This window comes from Metopolophium dirhodum, chromosome 3, assembly GCF_019925205.1.
Source record: "Metopolophium dirhodum isolate CAU chromosome 3, ASM1992520v1, whole genome shotgun sequence".
NCBI lineage: Eukaryota > Metazoa > Arthropoda > Insecta > Hemiptera > Aphididae > Metopolophium > Metopolophium dirhodum.
This window is the reverse complement of record NC_083562.1, coordinates 17,834,737-17,853,810: the sequence shown is the minus strand read 5'-3', so window position 1 is coordinate 17,853,810 and position 19,074 is coordinate 17,834,737. Positions and strand designations below refer to the sequence as shown.

Below are 19,074 nucleotides of genomic sequence, written 5' to 3'. Positions count from 1 at the left end.
ACTTACAAATTACCAAATTGTGCTTACAAATGACTTTCAAATTATTGACAAAGTTTGGAGCCAAAATTTTGACATTGTGCGGCCAACTTCACGGACCTCGAGTAGTATTATTTTAAAATACGGCCGCCGTGACCAATGTACATTGGAGTATACAAAAATATTATGTTTATCGTTTTCTTCACTCTAATGATAAAAAGTATATTTTTTTGTCGTTATCAGTCTCATCATCGCATCGATTAGACTCAAATAGCCCATTTATGATTATATACCTACTTTTATTTCGCTTTTTTATTATGTTTTTTTGTTTGTGCGCTAATCGCCCAGGCTTATTATATTATTTTGTATGCATAAATTGCTGCAATTTAGTATATTATGTATATATTTAATTACAATTATTTATTTTTTGATTCTATAATTGTGAGCCATAAGGGCATAGGCGTTTCATAAACTATTTTCAATCCCTTTCCTAGTTAAAACTAACCTTTTTTAAAAAAATTTTTATTGCAAAATTGTTCTTCAACGATGCCATAAATTATCTAGCTTAGTTTTAAAATTCGCTCAGATATCCTTCCACCTCAAAATTCTAAAAAAAGTAAAATATGTATTGAAATAGCTTTCAATATCCACGTTTATGTAACACGAATACACAATCCCCACTTTATATTATAAAACGACTATTTTTTTTTTACTTTTTTATTTCTTATCAATTATTTGCTTTGCAGATATGATGTAATTTAATGAAAAGTTTATAAAAGAAGAAGAAATTTATAAAGTTATTGATTTATTTTTATAGTTCTTTTTTTGAATACAACTCCAGGGTACTATAATATGTAAGTAGATCTTTCAAGTAGGTACATCAAATAACCTACTAATATTATCTTTGCCCGTTGGGCTTTATTAGTTAGAAAAAATAATATATGTATTTATGAAAATAACTGTGTATGAAAATATTACCGTAAATTTTTAAACCATGTTCATATTTTTTAAGCACACACATTTTTGATATTTTTTAATAGCATTAAGTTTCGAACCGTACAATATAGTAGCTGGTAGGTAGTATGTAAATAATAATAATAATATGAATTTATTTTTACGATATTTTGCTTTATGGGCCGCCGCGATCACGGCTGCAGTACGTTATCGTTGTGCGGTATAGCTGCAACGGATTGACGCACGACGCAGACTCTATATGGGCCCCTGGTACCGGTACGGTCGGTTTAACCCACAGATTCCGCCGGGTTAAACGCCTGCAGGGCCGACCACGGTAGATTGAGCCGCGTTTTTCCACGACGCCGTTTCGGATCCGTTTCACCATGCGCGTCCGACTAGGATACCATCAGACGACGACGACGACGACGGTCGGCACGGAACACGCTCGGCGTCGGCAATCGCTTCGGCGGCGACACATCACACGCGTACACACACGCCCGACATGGTTTGCTTTTTGTGCTATAACACATAACTATAGCACATGACGTGTGTCTGTCCACCGTGCAACGTAGCGCCGGATACCAGGATCGCAGCAATTGCAGCGACTGCGGCGGCGGGTTAACGTATTATAATACTGTTGTTGTTATTACTACCATTTTTGTTATTATTATTATTATTATACCTAATTATCATTCGTTGGCTTGTTCGTATAGCGTCACAGATAATGAATATTATCTTATTATTATAATTTATAATACATTACATAGCTAATTGCAGCTGTTTACGTATATGCTTATTGCTTACTATTGAAATAATTAATGAAATCGTAACTTTCAGCCGATCGCCATATTTATGGGAATTATAGATATATTAATTAGGCACTTATATAAATTATAAATAAATATGTATGTATAATATTATAATATATTATAATATTTTATATTTTTATGTTTAATAATGCCCAAAGATATTAATATATTTGTTGTTTATGATTGATAATAGCGCAGATTGGCCAGAATGTTCTGTTATAAAACATAAAATTACAAAAAAGATTAATATTGACTTCACCTTATATTATTATCACGAGTTGACAATTTGGTGAATTATATAATATATCTATGTATTCGTGTTGACTGTACAGCATACTGTACCCGTAATATACGTATACTGTATTATACTTGTATTATTATAGGCACCTACTTATGCACTTGTCGTCGATATGTTTATCTAATCGGAATTATTACTTAACTTTCGACACTACTGTGTTAATCCCAAAATGGAATATACTACAGCAGTTGTAGCCTTAAGGTATACTACAATAAATAACAAATTAACAAGTGAAATCAATCAAGAAAAATTAATTAGTTATAAAATATTCTTAACTATCACTATTCGTATGATTAAACCACATTGGTATAAAAATCCGATGTTTACTAACCGGCAACTATTCTTAATGTACTATTAAAATTATTAAAACAAGAAAACCACACAATTTGGGTTAACGCTACTTTTGACGAAATTGCGCGTCCGGTGAACAGTATCTCAACTATAATAATTAATAGTCGAGTACTTTTCAAATCCAAATTCTAAAAAAAATAATAATTAACAGATGTGAACGTTAAATGTTGTTCAATAATACTACATGTAGTTCCAAATGTCATAATAATGATCAGTTGTGCACTAATAATTCAATAGTTTCATTATGTTCAATATTGTGTAGATATTATTGCTTTTACATTGCTAATTTTAAATAAACAAAACGTATCATACTTTAATATTACCTAACTAATAAGATAAATTTAGCAGCACTGTATAAAACACCATTAGTTTTGATAATTATAAGATATAACTATTACTTATTAGGTAAGTATTAAGCATACTTTTTTATAAATTGTATGCAATATCGATTGAATATACCGTATAACTATTATAGGTATTAGATATATTATTCGTGGACCGTGGTTACTGGCTTACTGCGCACTAAGACAGTAACAGTTCGGATATTTTTTATATATTGATTATACTCGTGTATAGTGTCTCATTCCGGTACTTTCACATTAATAAATTATTATTATTAATTAGTAATTACATTAAGTTATAATATTTTAATCACTCACGGTTATCACTTATCGACACACCATATTTATATATTTTTATGTGATAAATACAATTCAACAATGAGTATATAGGTACTACATATATCACCACCCATGTCTGAACTACTGCACTTAATGTGCAATAATAATATTAGGAAATGTTCAATAATGTGTTTAGAAAATAAATTGTATAAGATGATAGTTTGTAACTTACTGTCCTTAATTTTTTATTCTTATCACATGAATCACGTGTTTTGAACAGTATAAAAATTAAAATTGAATATTATCCTAATATATTATTTAACCTTTTATGGCTTATATTTACTTGTAGATAATAATAACATGGCCTATATATTGTCTCAAATCCTTTTGTACTTTCCCATCATTGTTAAACTGAACATGTTTAGATATCGGCTAGTAATAAACCTTTCTAATAAAAATTCAATCTGTGGTTTTATACTACAAACCTGAACATTGAAACCACGACAACATATTATATAGATTTAAGTAGAAAAGAAACGTTAAACCATTATTATAGATGAATAAGTGTTAAAATATATTTAAGTAGACAATAGTCCATTAAAAATGTTTTTTAAATATTACAGAACCGAGTAAATTCCAATCATACAAAAAAAATTATTATAATAAAATTAGTAATACGTGACAGTTGGTGAGTTTCACCGACCTAGGTGGATATAATATAGTGACAAAAAACCAGATTCATTGTACACTAGAAATATATATTTTGAATATTGACTATTGAGCTACAATATGATTGAGCATAATGTTATAACAACTATTTTTAGACACGATTGAGCAAATTTGTTGAAATATCAAAGCCCAGAAGATTGAGCAATAAAAAATAAAAAAATATACTTCCATAAGGTAATACGGTCCAATCAGCCCTGCTGCAGGCACAAAGTTAGCAAGTTAGTCAAATTCCGACCTTGTATAAAGGAACAGCAAGCCAGTCCATGCAGGTTTAACTGGAATTCATTGATACAGTATGTTATATAGTTTATTAAAATGTAATATGTTTACATTTATATTTTGTAGTAGACGTCGATTTTGTTATAATTATATAAATTTCTCATTTATAAACATTTTTTTTTGTTTTATACACATATTATTATTTTATCGGTATCATATAACCGCGGATAAGAAGCGACGATGATGTATACCTATGTATAGACTATACCTATGGTTTTCAAGACACAATTTGTTGACGTGGAGATTAACCTGTGCAGTGGCGCCCGCAGGGGGGGGCTAACGGGCCGAAGCCTCCCCCATTGCCCGTATAATATTACTTAAAAAAAAATATTCATCAAGTTTCAACTGTCAACTATAGCAAGCAAAAGGTAAATTTCATATACATCTGACCAGAATGAATTCATTTTTGAAAAAACATTGTATTTGCATACCAATTTTTCTAAAATTATCTGTAATTTTCCGGTAAAAATATGAACTATTTAGCATGAAAGACCTTGTATTAAATTGTCTAGCCATCATACAAATTAACTGTGGTTTTGACGAAATTTGAACTTTAAATGCTTATAAAAAATAACCATGATGCCTATGTATCGTTAATATTTTACCTATAGTAAAAACTTACGTATTACATTTATTTTTTAAGCTTTTTGACCGGATAAATAATTTTTTATTGACATTTATAGAAAAAAAATTTAAACTAATCAAATACAATCCAAGTGGGGATGGTATAACCAAGCTGGTTACCAAACAATTTGAATACATTTTCATTTTTTTTTCTCCAATTATTTTAAAAATCAATGAGCATTTTCAATTTCGACCTGCTAAAAGTACCTAGATCCAATTTGCTTCCAAAAACATACATTGGGCATCGAAGCTTATGTTTAGAGCATTTTTCTACCAGAAAAGTTGAAAAGTTACAAACGTTTTAAAATACCTCGAATAAACGTCTGAAATTATTAGACTGGACAAAACAAAAATAAAATTGTAACTAATTTTCAAGCCCTCCCCCCCCTCCATTGAAAAATTCTGCGTACGCCACTGAACCTGTGAAACGTACATCGGCAGCCGCTAAGCCACCGCCGTGACTTAATGCTCAACCATCATGTAGCTGTCAACAGACATGGGATGTGGCAACCTTGTTTTAAATATTGTATGCTTAATAGTGTTATAAAAAAAGGTAAATGCTCAATCGTCTGCAACGGGCTTTATTGAGTGATTTTTTACCCAATGCAATGATTTTATCGTTTTAATATTACTGTTTATATAGGTATAATACATTTTACCCATAGCTAAAGGATTTTATTTAGGAGTGTTGGAAATGGGACTATATTATATATTTTAATAAATTGTATTAGTTATTTGTTAATAGTTATTAGTAATTATCTATCAAGTTATAAGTTATAACATGATTAAATTTTATTCCATATTTCCATGCATATAAATATAATTATTAATTATTAATTAATATAGGTTGAGCCACTGTATTTTCCTATTTTACTATATTGAAGCGAAAATAGTAATACCTACGACTAATACGAAAAAACTTTCTGAAAATGTGTACATGACATTAAACATTTAATAGATAATATAAGATCTATTTTAATATTTTATTTAGATTTAAACAATTTATACATCGACCATATTATACACAAACAATATAACATGGTATATGTATTATGGTCACTAGAAAACAATCACACAAATTAATAAAAATCATCCCTACTATCATCTTAACTCTATAGCTATTTCCCGTGACTTCACTTGCATATCACTATATTATCAGTAATTTTGTTATGATGACGATGAGTAAAGTGCATGACGTTCTACAATCGTCTGGCTGATCTGAGATTGCTCGGCCGGGGTTTCTTATAGGCTAGAGACTCTAACCGTTAGTCGTTATAGAGTATCTTTTGCAGCTTGTTTATTTTTAATATACCTACATTAACATACAATTTAATATTATTAGAAAAAATCGGACGTGTGAAGAATATAACGCGTACTGCAAGCTTGATAGGTAACAGACTTGGGTAATCGACTTGTTTTGACTCAGCTCAGTTTGGACGTTTGGTGAAAAATAATTAAAAAATTGGTGTAACTGTTAATTATAGTTAAAACATGTTACATTAAATTATATAAATCATCAAGTTTGAAAAACTAAATTCATATATAGATTATATAGGTATTAGGTACCTACTAGTTGATCCTACACGGCGTTGCCCGTGATAAATTAAATGGCCGTAGAAATCCACCCCGGGTTGTGCAGTAGCTGTACAGATGTTTAACACTTTACAACACGTTTGAAAATTTTTAAACTTGACCAAGTATAAAATACAGTTCTAAAATGATATCCAATTAAAATAACATATTTATTTTCTGTAATCAATGGCAACCATATAACACACAAATAAATGTTTGTTTTTCGTGGTGCATACATTAATGTGTGAGGCCCTACTTAAAATAGAAAATTTAAAAATTCAGCTTCGAGTTGCATAATATCATTGGGTACATGATTGTACCTATGTACCAAATTTTACGCACCAGATATTAACACTATATATCAATTATTAAAATGTTTTAACTGCAATGTGTTTTCATTAATTTTAAATCAGAATTAATTTAGAGGCGTGAAAGTGCGAATATTATATATGACAAAATTAATAAAGTGACCTGAGAAATCAAACTCACTATTTAAAATCTACTTAGATACACGCTTGACGCTTCACAGTTCACACAAAACAAATAATATGTGCAACTAGTAGGTAACTACTGTGTATTATGTTAAAGAAAATCTTATAATGTGGCCATTTTAAAATAAGCAGTGTTTACATAATATTTATAACAACTGAATTTATTAATTTATTGATATAATTTCAATATGTATTCAGTATTACAGTATATTCAACTACATATGGGGCAACATAGTGACATAATAATATATAATCAATTTCAGTTCGAACGTATTGTATGATTTATATTATTATCACTTTAATCGGTCGGTCGAGTTATTTGTACGTTCTTTATTGCGTTTGTGTACATACCAAATTGTGTACCCATATCATTTTTTTTTTGTTTGTGGTAAACCTAACAATAAAATATATACTATATAATATGTATTTGGTAATTAATTTTTTTGAGAACCAGAAAGATAATAATCGTCGCACGTGCGTTTCAAAATTAAAATGTTTATCTCAAAATGTCACACGGTTATCGAACAAAGCAGTGACACCGTGTCACCGTCTAGCCAATGGTTTGCGCAAAACCGTTTCGAAACGCCATTTGTTTTCCGGTCGTAATTTACGGCCGTGACCGGCGAATACCTTGGTCTGAATTCGAAAATATATGGACTACTATCCAAACAGTAATAATAAATAATAATCGACGAGCACCGCGAAACTGCGGTTAGAAGGATACCGGAACAATATTACCGTTTAAACGGATCAGCACCAAGCTTACCTATACTACTATACTACAGTGTACGTGTCGAATCATGTTGAACCCAGCGTAATATAAACGATTCAATATTATGGACTATGGTACGCCAGTACCTACTCCACAAATCGTGTGTCTAAACTATATATTGGTGTCGTGAGCCATGTGTGGTGTATTTTAGGTACCTACTCTGTTATATTACTTGGCGATAAATATTTAATAGGAAACTATTTTTCTATGATTTATACAAACAGAAACAAAACAAACAACAGTATTAGGTCCTCTTGAAAAAAAAACAATACCTACTAAAACCACAGCAATGACGGCCGCAGTGAAGGAAGAAAGCGTTCTTGGAACGTGACCGAACCGGAACAATTAGTCGAGTGTTTGTTAATCTATACTACCTAGCTATAATGTATGAAATGATATCGGTCAAGTGTTGCCGTGTTGGTATTTCCGGAACAACACAAGTGAAAGGTATTTTGAATATCAAATTTTAATATAAAAATATAAATAAATAAACAAATAAATTAATACAGTATAGAAATCATTTCAAGTGTCTTGGGCCAAACTCTTCTGCCATGGGAGTCCAACCGTTGCTAGGCGTTTGGAATTCGGTATTGGGAGCCATCAAATCGGCTTTGCGCTGCATAAGATCCTGCTTCCGAACTTCGGGTGGTGATGACGGTTGTGGAGATACAAAATATTCCATAATCGGGTGATAGTTGTAATTGGTCCTAGTAGTTTGATACGGATCCGGCGGTTCGGTTGGAGTGTTTTGAGTCGTCAATCTGTAAAATATATATATATATATTTAGTATGATTAGGTATAAAATGTTAAGCTATACACATAATTAGCTACTCTATCTCAAACTGGGGTCCACAAGTATAGCTGAGAAGGTCCACGAGCCCATCTTTGTATTATATTGAAATAATAATTTTAAATGGGTATAGTCGAATTGCACTTATTTTAGTCGAACTGCACTCGGATACAAAGCAAGTAGTGGTCAAACTGCACTTGGGCTTAAAAAAGGTAAGTAGGTATTCCAACAAAGTATCATGCATTTGAAGGGATTAACCATTTATAAAACACTCATTTCCCTTCCCACTTACAGGCTTAGGACTGACAATGATTTTAATCATTGGCGTAGTTAAAAATTATTGTTTTATACATACCATTGTCCATTATGTTAATATAATATTATATAGGTATACATATATTAAATCATCAATTAATATTATTGTCATTATTATAACTTTTTTTAGTAATTCTTTTTTTCAAATATTATTATAATAATAAACGTCCATAGCGACCTTAAATTTTAACTCTTAATTTTGATCGATAGCAGTTCGACCACTACCTGTTTTTTACCCGAGTGCAGTTCGACCATTAGCTTTTTTGAACCCAAGTGCAATTCGACCATTTCTTTTTAGGTAATGAGTGCAATTTGACTATCCCTTTTTAAATAACTAACTGGATATGGTATTTCAATTTTAATTTAATGTGATTTAAAAATGAAAATAAAATATCAATATAATAATATTTGTATCACACTGTAAAATTTCTATTATATCCAAGTATGTTTCCTATCTGTATCGGTCCATCGGAGGAAAATTTTGGGAAATGCTATAGTAAAAAATAATGCTTATTTTAAGGTATTAAAATAATATAATATGTATTAGTTTTGAGAACAAAACATTTTGGCCACGTGTTATTTCAACGAAATTATGTTAAAGTATTATTTGTTTTGGCTATAAATTGACTTACCTATAAATTAATTTGTATTCTAATAATTAATAAACTCGCCTAACTTTAGGTTATTTATTTATCTACAGTCTATAGTATTTAAGTATTTAACTTATTTTTATTCCCTTAAAATATATAAGGATGTGAAAAAGAATAAAAACTAATATTAAGAATGTACACCAACGTCCAATAATATATAAGTTATGCGTTTGGTATGGAGTTAATACTGAACATATTACATTAAATAAAAATGTTAATTAATAATATAGTATTGGTATGATTATTATAACCTGAGAGCCCGTCCATTTAATTAGATATTTTTGTTGAAAATTCCTATTAAATATAGGAAGTATGTTATATAAGTACTTATACAATCAAAGAAATCAAAAAATTGTTTATAATACTAAAATTATACTGAGTTCTTAGTAAAGAATTATCATCCGAAATTGTTCTAGCATGCTTTATGATTTAATGCGAATAATAGAAACAAAACTTTTGTAAAAACCTATCACCGTTTGATTGAGTAGTAAGTCCATTGAACGTTTTAGTAGAGGCAATCGTCTATGCTATGAACCTGTAGTCTGTACTGAATTTTTTTTATTATTATTAGGTGTTGGTTTTTAGAATATAACTTTTAATAATTAAATTTATGAACATTAATAAAATATATACTGTATGTTAAACAGTTCTTATTATTAATCAAACCTATTAGTTAAGATTTCATTAATAATTCATAATTGTTATTAATTTTTTTTATTTCTATATGTTCTTATGTTCTTTATTTTATAGTTGTTAATATACTGCATACATTTGTCTAAGATAAACAATAATTATAATATTTCATATAAAAACGTATATTATAGTACAGTATAGTATAGTAAGTATGTACAGATATTTTTTACAATAGTCAATGGAAGCGTTTATTAACAAACAATAGTATATATTGTGCATACAAATATTCATATCTACAAGACGTTTTTGACTATGTACTGTTGTCTGTTAGTATAAAACATATTCTCATTCGTAACTTTCTATCGTTCGTTTTAATATTTATTATTTGAATTTATTTATCCTAAAAACCAAATAATATAAAAATGAAATATACATTTTAGGTACTTAGTAAAACAATAAATTATAAATACAACATTCGGCAGTGAATAAATGAAAAAAATGTTCACTATAACACAAGGTACTCGACACGTTAATTAATGAAATAGGTATCGTTAAGAATTTTATTATAAAAACGTCGAGTTTAGTTACAGAATAGCTGGGGCCTGGGGACAATAATATTACAATTAATAATAAAATAGTTTTTGAATTTGATTTTGAATTAGTTATTTGCATTCTAATATAGAAAATTAAAATTAATTTCAAAATTACTAGGTATAGTATATATTATTATATGTAAATATGTTGTACTGATGTATTTATTGACGTATTGTTGAATGTATATTATGTATTGTTTGCGTATGTACCTACTATGTAGTGCAAGCTACCTATCTTTATTCCAATTTTGACTATTAAAAATATTATCTTTACCAGCTTAGTCTGTTGACCGCAGTAGAATTATATGCGTAGTTAGTTATTGTTATTTTGATATTTTACTGTACAAGTGGTATAAAATATTCAACTACATAAACATTTCTACGGTAGATTAGTTATAAAGATAAAATATTTTAAATTTATCAAAATATTTCTGACATCTAAAATATTATAAAAACGAAAGCCATTTTATTACGAAAATATATTAAACACATTTAATAGGATTACGATAACATCAGATTTTGTGTCAACAAGTGTAATTCATTACTAATTAGTAATTATTATTACGATGTAAAAAGTCAAATTGAGATAAAGATAGTTAGGCAAAAGTTGTTCAATATATCATGTGCTCATTACATTTAAGAGTTATTTTTAATTCGTTTAAGTAAAATATTTTATTGTATAAAATAATAATTACTTATTCTGGTTTTTCTTGTATGGTCTCCTAGTTACTGGTGGGTATTTAGCAGGGAGTGTTTCATGCACCGTATATTGGGAAGGGCTAGTAGTTTGTTGTACGCGTTTATTAGGTGCTAACTTTTTTTGATTAGTGTTTGAAGAGAGTGTATGTTGATCGTCTGCAACAGAATTGTGTGACTCGAAGTTATCTGGAGATAGTGGATTCAGTTCTTGAATATGACAAGCACAACACGTGGGCACCTGAAATATATTAAAATTAAACGTAGTTTATTGGTTTTTTATTTAATTTAGATCTATGTATATATATAATTATCTGCAATACATTATAAGCTGTAGACTGTAGTCGTAATAGTGCAATACCATTAAAATACCTTAAATATATCCATCGTTAATCCAGAGAATTGGTCCCAAGTAAGTAACCTATGATAATTATACACCTGATGACACGTAGATTTGAATTTTGTGGAGACATGAGAACATCTGGTTTCTGGTTTCCTAAATAAAGAATAAATTACAAGGTTAATAATAGGTGTATAAACCAAATTATGTAAAAAAAAAAATAGGGACTTACGAGCATTTTTCAAGTCGCAGAGTTTGAACATACTCATCGGTGTTCACCACGTATTTCCATTGACCGTTTGTTGATCGAGCTTTTTTTGGTCTAGCCATCGCTACTTTACTCTGACAAATTGCAACTTCAGTATTACCATCAATTCTTCTATAACATAAATAATATTTTTTAGATTCGCTTAATATTGATCGAACTAATTAAATACCTTTCAGATATATTTGCATCGAAGGAATCAGAAATATTATACTTAGGATCCTTAATTAATGCTTGAAATGCGGCTCTACTATTGGCAGTATCTTCAATGCTCTCAATAATTTCCAGACTGTAATGATTTAAACCAAAACAATAATTTATTCAATTATTCAATTTTAGTTTCCTGGTAGCATACACTGGCTCTAGTGGGTAATGGCCAGACTATTCATAAAAACTACCCAGTTTGATATAGTATTAATTTAATATTAATATCCTAAAAATATTTATATTTAGGGTTTCTAGTTCATACATTAATGATTATGATACTAATGCAGTAATGTAATATACAAATTCAAAACTAACAAATCCTTATCCCACTTTCCTGTTAGAAGGTAGGTAGGTTTTAATAAATATATAAAATATACGTGTTATTATAACGTATAATTGTTATTTTTACGTATATAAAATATTGATAGTGGTATAATACAAATATAATTACATCAGATATATGTTAGATAAACATAGTATATAATATATAGTAAATACGAATATTTCCCTCATAAAATGTTATACTCGTATATTAGTTCCTACCCACATATCATGAGTGAACTTCATTGGATAACGATAATATACCTAAAATCCTATATAAATAGTATATGTACTTATAATATTAAAATTGTAAACCGAATATCAAGTGAAAAATCGCCAATTTAAACTATAATAGACCTTAGTACCTATACCTAAGGTAATAGAGTTTCACCGTACTTGTCTTCCCATTTATATTTCCGTTTATTTTTAATTACTTATATAATTTATTAACTCTTATATATTGTCCAAAATCCAAATATTATGTAGTCCAATTAAAAATACCGACACAGGGCGTTTAAATCATTGAAGACATTTGCTTTCTTTCTATAACTCTTATAACAAGTATGTCAGCTATAAATTTGATTCCATACCACTTAGAAATATCGTATAAATAAATAGGAATCTTCAACTATGTGTTATCTGTGAAAGTCATAAACCATGTATATAAATTTAAAGAGTAAAACAAATTAATAAGTCTTAAAATGGTTTTTTCAAATAATTTCTAGCTTTTTTTTTTTTGGTTGTTTAATGATTGTTTAGTTTTATAGCACAACAAAATCCTAACTGGTTATAATCAATAATTTAAAAACACCATCAGTGAGTTCAACATAATATAAGTTACAAATAATATATATTTTTAAGTCCAATTATTTCTGGAATTAATTGAATAACTGGATCATTGATGAGTTATCCAGTATCCTATAACTAGTTATAACTGACCTTGGGACCGTTTTTGATAATATGTCTTATACATTTTATTATTAATCCCCCTCCCCACATCACATTCAAATTAATCTATTTTTAAAATACTGAGCTAATTGAGCCTGTAGGTACTAACTCGGGGTATGCTTGAACGTTCAGACAAATGTTATCACCAAACAAGTCGCAGTCATCCAGTGGGCTTTCAGAGGTGGGCGGCGATTCCGGTACCTTGCTGGGTTGTCTAAGTACAGTTGCAGGCGGCGAGTAGGGTCTCTTCATACCTGTTTCGGCATTAATGCAAACGTGTTATTTGGGTCAACGGCCTTGAGACCAGCTATATTTGAATAAGTTATAAATAAAACCAGTTACCCGGTCGTTCAAGTATCCGCTGCGGAAACCGGCGGATCAATGTATTCGGCATTCGGAGGCGATTAGGAGGAACGGACAAATGGTAAGACTGTTTAAAACGAACAAAATTAAACAAAACATACAATTCAGAGGTATAATAGTATTATATTATACCTGCGAGAAACGCGTACGGTATACAATATGTACAAATAATAATAATAATAATATGGTATTAGGACTTTTAAAATCGACCGTGCGATAGCCATAATAATAATATTATAATAGGTCATAACTTATAATATTATAGTAGTATAGTATATTATATAGTATAGTGTAGTATTATAGTATATGTATTATGTATAAAATTATCTGACCCCGTAACCGGATGACGCCCTAGCCGACGAGCCGCTGCCGCCCGAGGTCGATTGGCCGTTCCTCAGCATAGCCGCTATATCTTGGCTGATGGGCAATAGGAGTTGTGCGTTCAGCGCCTTGTTGTTGAGGTTCTGCGATTGGCCCTTACCCATCACCATGCCAGCGAGTGCGAGCCGCTGCGCTGGGGTCATAGCCTTGATGATGGGCACGACTTGAGCCAGTCGTTCCTTCATACCCGGTTTCCGCATCGCTGACTGCACTAGTTTTTGCATACTGTCGGATTTTCGATCCGCCATATTTCTGTACATGTGTATTCGCACGTTAACATGATTATATCTTTTCCTCGGGTTAATAGGTACATCATTTTTTTAAAAAGAAACTACATGTAATGAAAAATATAATATGTACCTAACCTATTATAATGAAATTATATTTAATTACCTACGCAATTGAGACTAACCAGAAATTCTTGGTTACTATAACTAGCTGCGTGATCTATAGCAGTTATAAGATAATTAAAAAAATAATAACATTATTAGAACCGGCATAAATAAAACAGTTAACACACCATGTTTAACATGTCATACATTTTAACAATAATAGAAGGTTAAAATACAATCAATAATATCAATAACATTTTTTTATTAGAGAAAATATATAATGTACACCGCATGATCTACAGCTAGATTATACTATCTATATTGATTGTATACGAATGTTGTCCATAAATTATTTTTTTAATTTAGTAACAAAAGTCATGCGACTATATTATATAATTATAAATTATAAATCCAAATTTTATAATAGTGTCTGCTTATCATCACACAAAACATTTTATATTTGAAACCTCTAGTAAAAAACTTACAAGATAATACAACAGCTGGCGGGCACATAATGTACTATTTAAAAAAAAAAACTTTGCACAAGTTTTATTTGATGGATCAATGAGCGTGATAACCATTTAATTTTACAGAATGATCACTACTTTTGTTATGGTAGGTATATTTTTATGAAACTACAAGTTTGACAAGAAACAACAATTTATTATACTCGCGACGCAAAGTCAACTATTTTATGGATAAAGTAGCATGTTTGTTCGCTTGTATATACGAATGTGGGTGTAGAACTGTAGACTGTAGAGTAATTAACTACTACAGAGAAAGCTGGTGGCCATAAGATAGATTACTGATCATTTGCAGCAGAGGATGATTTTTAACGACCCACCTGGCTTATTATATGACAAGAAGCGTTTTTAAATACATTTTCCTGGTAACACTGTCACTGTGACTTTGGACGTATTATATAGATACTCACACGGACTCATCTGACGGTACTTCGTCCATATCGAGATTGGACATGGGCATTTCACCTTCTACTGTTGTACTAGGAGACTCGTCATTGTCTGTCACATCGTCGTTACCGACGACGTCCAAAGGAAAGTCGTCGAGTTCGTCACTGGAGACAGCCACAAATGCCTGTAACACGTCGATATACACAGACATAATGTTTAAAGTTATATTTTAGAAACGGCCGTCGCATTTTAGAACACGCAGTTATTCATTTTAACGACCATAATATTCGCAAGTGCCAACAATGTTGCTGGTCGCTACACTAGTAATTTAATTTAACGTCCCACGTAACTATATACACGTTTTCCGACATTTACTTATAAGATAATATTGGATAAAAAATGTCTTTTGTCGTATATGTATACAAGTTTGATCAATAGACCAAAGCAAACGAGTGGTACCTAAGTACTTAATGGATATAGATGTTTTATATTTTGGGTCAAAATAAGTTATAACAATAGTTAACAAATTACAAATAACTTGAAATAAGTGTTTCTCTAATTTTTTATTTTTCTTCATTTAAAATATTCGAATATAATTTCAAGTGATAGCACTTAATAGCCGCGTAAGCACTCCATTTTTTATAATTTACATACCTGAACTGATATATTTTCAAACTGCAGAGTTTCATACCAATATACTATTATAGCAATTGTTTATGATAGTCCCTTATACCTACATCATGAAGTTTAATATTTATATATAGGTATTATTATTTATTTTTCGCAATTAGTGTCAACTTATACTATCTACAGTTCTATACTTATGATAATAATCATACACAGTGGCACAGTGCACTCTGAATATATACGACAATATAAAAATATAATTTATGATAATAAACTAAAAATCCAAAAATAATCACATAATTTTAAAAAAAGTAAAGAAATTGCTGAAAAAATATAAGAATAAATAACCGAACATTCCTTAAGTCTCTAAGCCCCCAGGATAATAAATTACATTTTGTTAATTTTTTGTACCTAACGCAGAAATATTATTTATAGAACACAATAATCGGTAACTAAAATTAAAAATGTATATATATCATAAATTTACAACTCAAGATATTTTGACGAAAATCTCAATTTTAAGAATATTTTTTGTCGATATTGCAACATAAACAAACAAATACAAACTAAATGTAATTAAATTATTTTAAGTAAACTATTCTGAATACGTATATTTTATATCCATAAATGTATAACTTTTTTAAATTAAACATTATTATAATTTTTAAAAGGGTCAACGTTTTTTTTTTAGTACGCACTTACATTATTTGATACATTAAAAAAAACCATATAAATGACAGGCATAAGGTTTAGGCTTATTTCATTATTTGGGTTAACTTTTTTGATGTGACCCTGTATAATTTATGCATTTATTTCGAGAAAACTCAGCTTCCCAGATATAGCTGTTAATTTATGTTTTCTACCGCAGGATGTACAAGGTAAACAATTATTGTTATATAGCATTTTTTTTTTATCCTTAATGTTTTATATTTTATCATTGTTTCGGTTTTAATTAATTTGTACCAATCTCGATATTATTTATGTGCACAGAATTTTAATTTGTATAGTATTTAAAATAAACATACATATGAGTAAACTTATAAAATATAATTAATAATTATTAACTGAATCTGAATCTGAAAACACAAATTAAAAATTAAAACACCTGATGGCTGGTATATAGTTCTTTCTAAAAGTTCTTATAGACTATATAATAGGCCACTTATATAGCCGAATAATGTCAAAACGGAAATATTTTGAATAATTATGAATTTTAATTTATTATTTGACAGAATTTTATTTGAATAGCATATCAACGTTATCGCATAATGTTTGTTATTATGACTGTTAATATTTTCAATAAAATATGAAAACTAGTAAAGTCAGATGTTGGAACATGTGTCATGTCTCAACTGAATGCCATCAATAGTTTTCTCTATCTTTTAAAACAGTCAATATTTTCCTTTTATTCATCTATTGTGTATATCTGAGGCTGAGACTATCGGAAAAAATGTACAGTAGATCACTTTCACAGGATGCATGACCAATAGACCGAAAAATAAAATACATTTGTGAATAAAAAAAATATTAATCTTGTTTAATCAGTTTAAAATTAAAAATTTTCCATGCGTACATCAATGATTTATTCTATAAACAAGACTATTCTACATTTTAACATATTTTTAGTAAAAATAATTTTATTCCTTAAACTTTTTTTCATTAGGTTTGTCACTCGTAATCTTTATGATTCATAATATACAATTTAAGCTTTAAGGATTAAATTATTATGACAACATAATATAGTTTATAATAATATTAGCCTACCTGGGTAAATTTTATACTCAGACACATTTTTTAACATTTCCGGAGAATTAGATACCTACCTATTGATTCTATACAAATATTAATATATTATACTTTATACCTATTGTTGTATATCTAATTATATTAGTAAATAATTCATATTGCTCATATTTATTTTAAATTACATGATTTATCTGACACGACACACCGTTGAGTATCTTAATGTTAATATACAGAATAAAATATTTGTATTTAGTATTTAAATACCTACATGTTATAATTATTGTTTTACCTGGTTTAGTATGAAATAGTGACTATAGCTTATTAACAGATAACTATCTTATCTATTATAAATAGGTATACATTTTAGTATATTTGTTATTAACAATACATTTTATAAAAAATTAAAATTGTCAAGCTGTACTTTAGCCCTATAGCGTTTACTTAAATACTTAAAATACTAATTTAACACTAATTTAATACTAATACTGCAGATGTATTATCTACTTACCGCTGCCGCAAACAACCACAATATCCAAACGTTATGCATCTTAAAATGGTATTGGCGTGGTAGTCATTTCCGTGTTAAAAACACGTAACTGTCATAATACAAACAATAAAACAATACCAATTTAAATGCGACCTAACTATAACATACGAGACGATAGGGAGCTACTAGTACAGATAAGTCACTGTCTCTTCTGTTCGGAGATACAGTGAGATGGAATGTCGAACCGGTCTTTGGTGGGGCACATGCGCGCGTTCACGGAGGCCGAATAAGTTGGTCATTCAAGTTTAAGGTCAGTTATGTCTGCAAGGCGCCGTTTCAGATCTTAACAATATGTAAATTGTATGTGATTGGTTTGTATCTTCTTAAAATCTCTCAATTTGATTTAAATTTTCTATATGTGTGACTATCACGATGCATAATTAAATATTACAATTTAATAAACGAACACATATATTGTATCAACGTTTAAAATAAATATAGTACCTATACCTATTTATTACATACAATTTATAAAAAAATTGTCATTTCAATCAATCACAGTACCTTTTATACAATACCTGTTATCTGTAGGTACCTATATATATATATATATTTATTTTTTTTTTGTCGGATATAGTCCTACGCGCGATACGTAAAAAAGGAACCCCTGTAACGTTCGCGAAATCGTAAAATCGGACAACAATGAATCGATTAAAAGTGGGCTATTGTATGCATGCGACCACGCATCTGTTATGCTAATATCTAATAGCATGTGAATAGAGGCCAACGCTCTGGGAACGACAGTATTATTGTTGCCCTTGACTCATATTCATCACCTCGTTAAAACCAATGTTTACATTTTCCCATAACAAAATATACAAATGTATCTATAGGTATACCTACCTTATTTTGAACGTGCACATTCATAACTTTATGAGCATATTAAATCAAATTAAAAATTATTAAGTTGACAATGGCGAACGGCATACATAC

The 19,074-nt window shown here is 29.5% G+C and overlaps 1 protein-coding gene across 2 annotated transcripts; it reads right to left on the bottom strand.

Annotated features, from left to right (window-relative positions):
* Window positions 1–7,921: 7,921 nt before the first annotated feature.
* Window positions 7,922–18,303, bottom strand: LOC132941232 (neurotrophin 1-like). Of its 2 annotated transcripts, none has more exons than XM_061009183.1 (10): window positions 18,103–18,303; window positions 15,245–15,405; window positions 13,930–14,230; window positions 13,577–13,664; window positions 13,344–13,488; window positions 11,931–12,047; window positions 11,726–11,872; window positions 11,526–11,649; window positions 11,273–11,394; window positions 7,922–8,236 (listed from the first exon to the last, which is right to left on the bottom strand). In XM_061009183.1, exons 1-10 carry the CDS (start codon window positions 18,139–18,141, stop codon window positions 7,993–7,995), a joined length of 1,488 nt encoding a protein of 495 aa, XP_060865166.1. In that variant the 5' UTR covers window positions 18,142–18,303; the 3' UTR covers window positions 7,922–7,992. The 2 variants fall into 2 exon arrangements, with proteins under 2 accessions (XP_060865166.1, XP_060865165.1); XM_061009182.1 differs by having other exon boundaries at window positions 11,153–11,394; window positions 18,103–18,302.
* Between the last annotated feature and the right edge of the window lie 771 nt (window positions 18,304–19,074).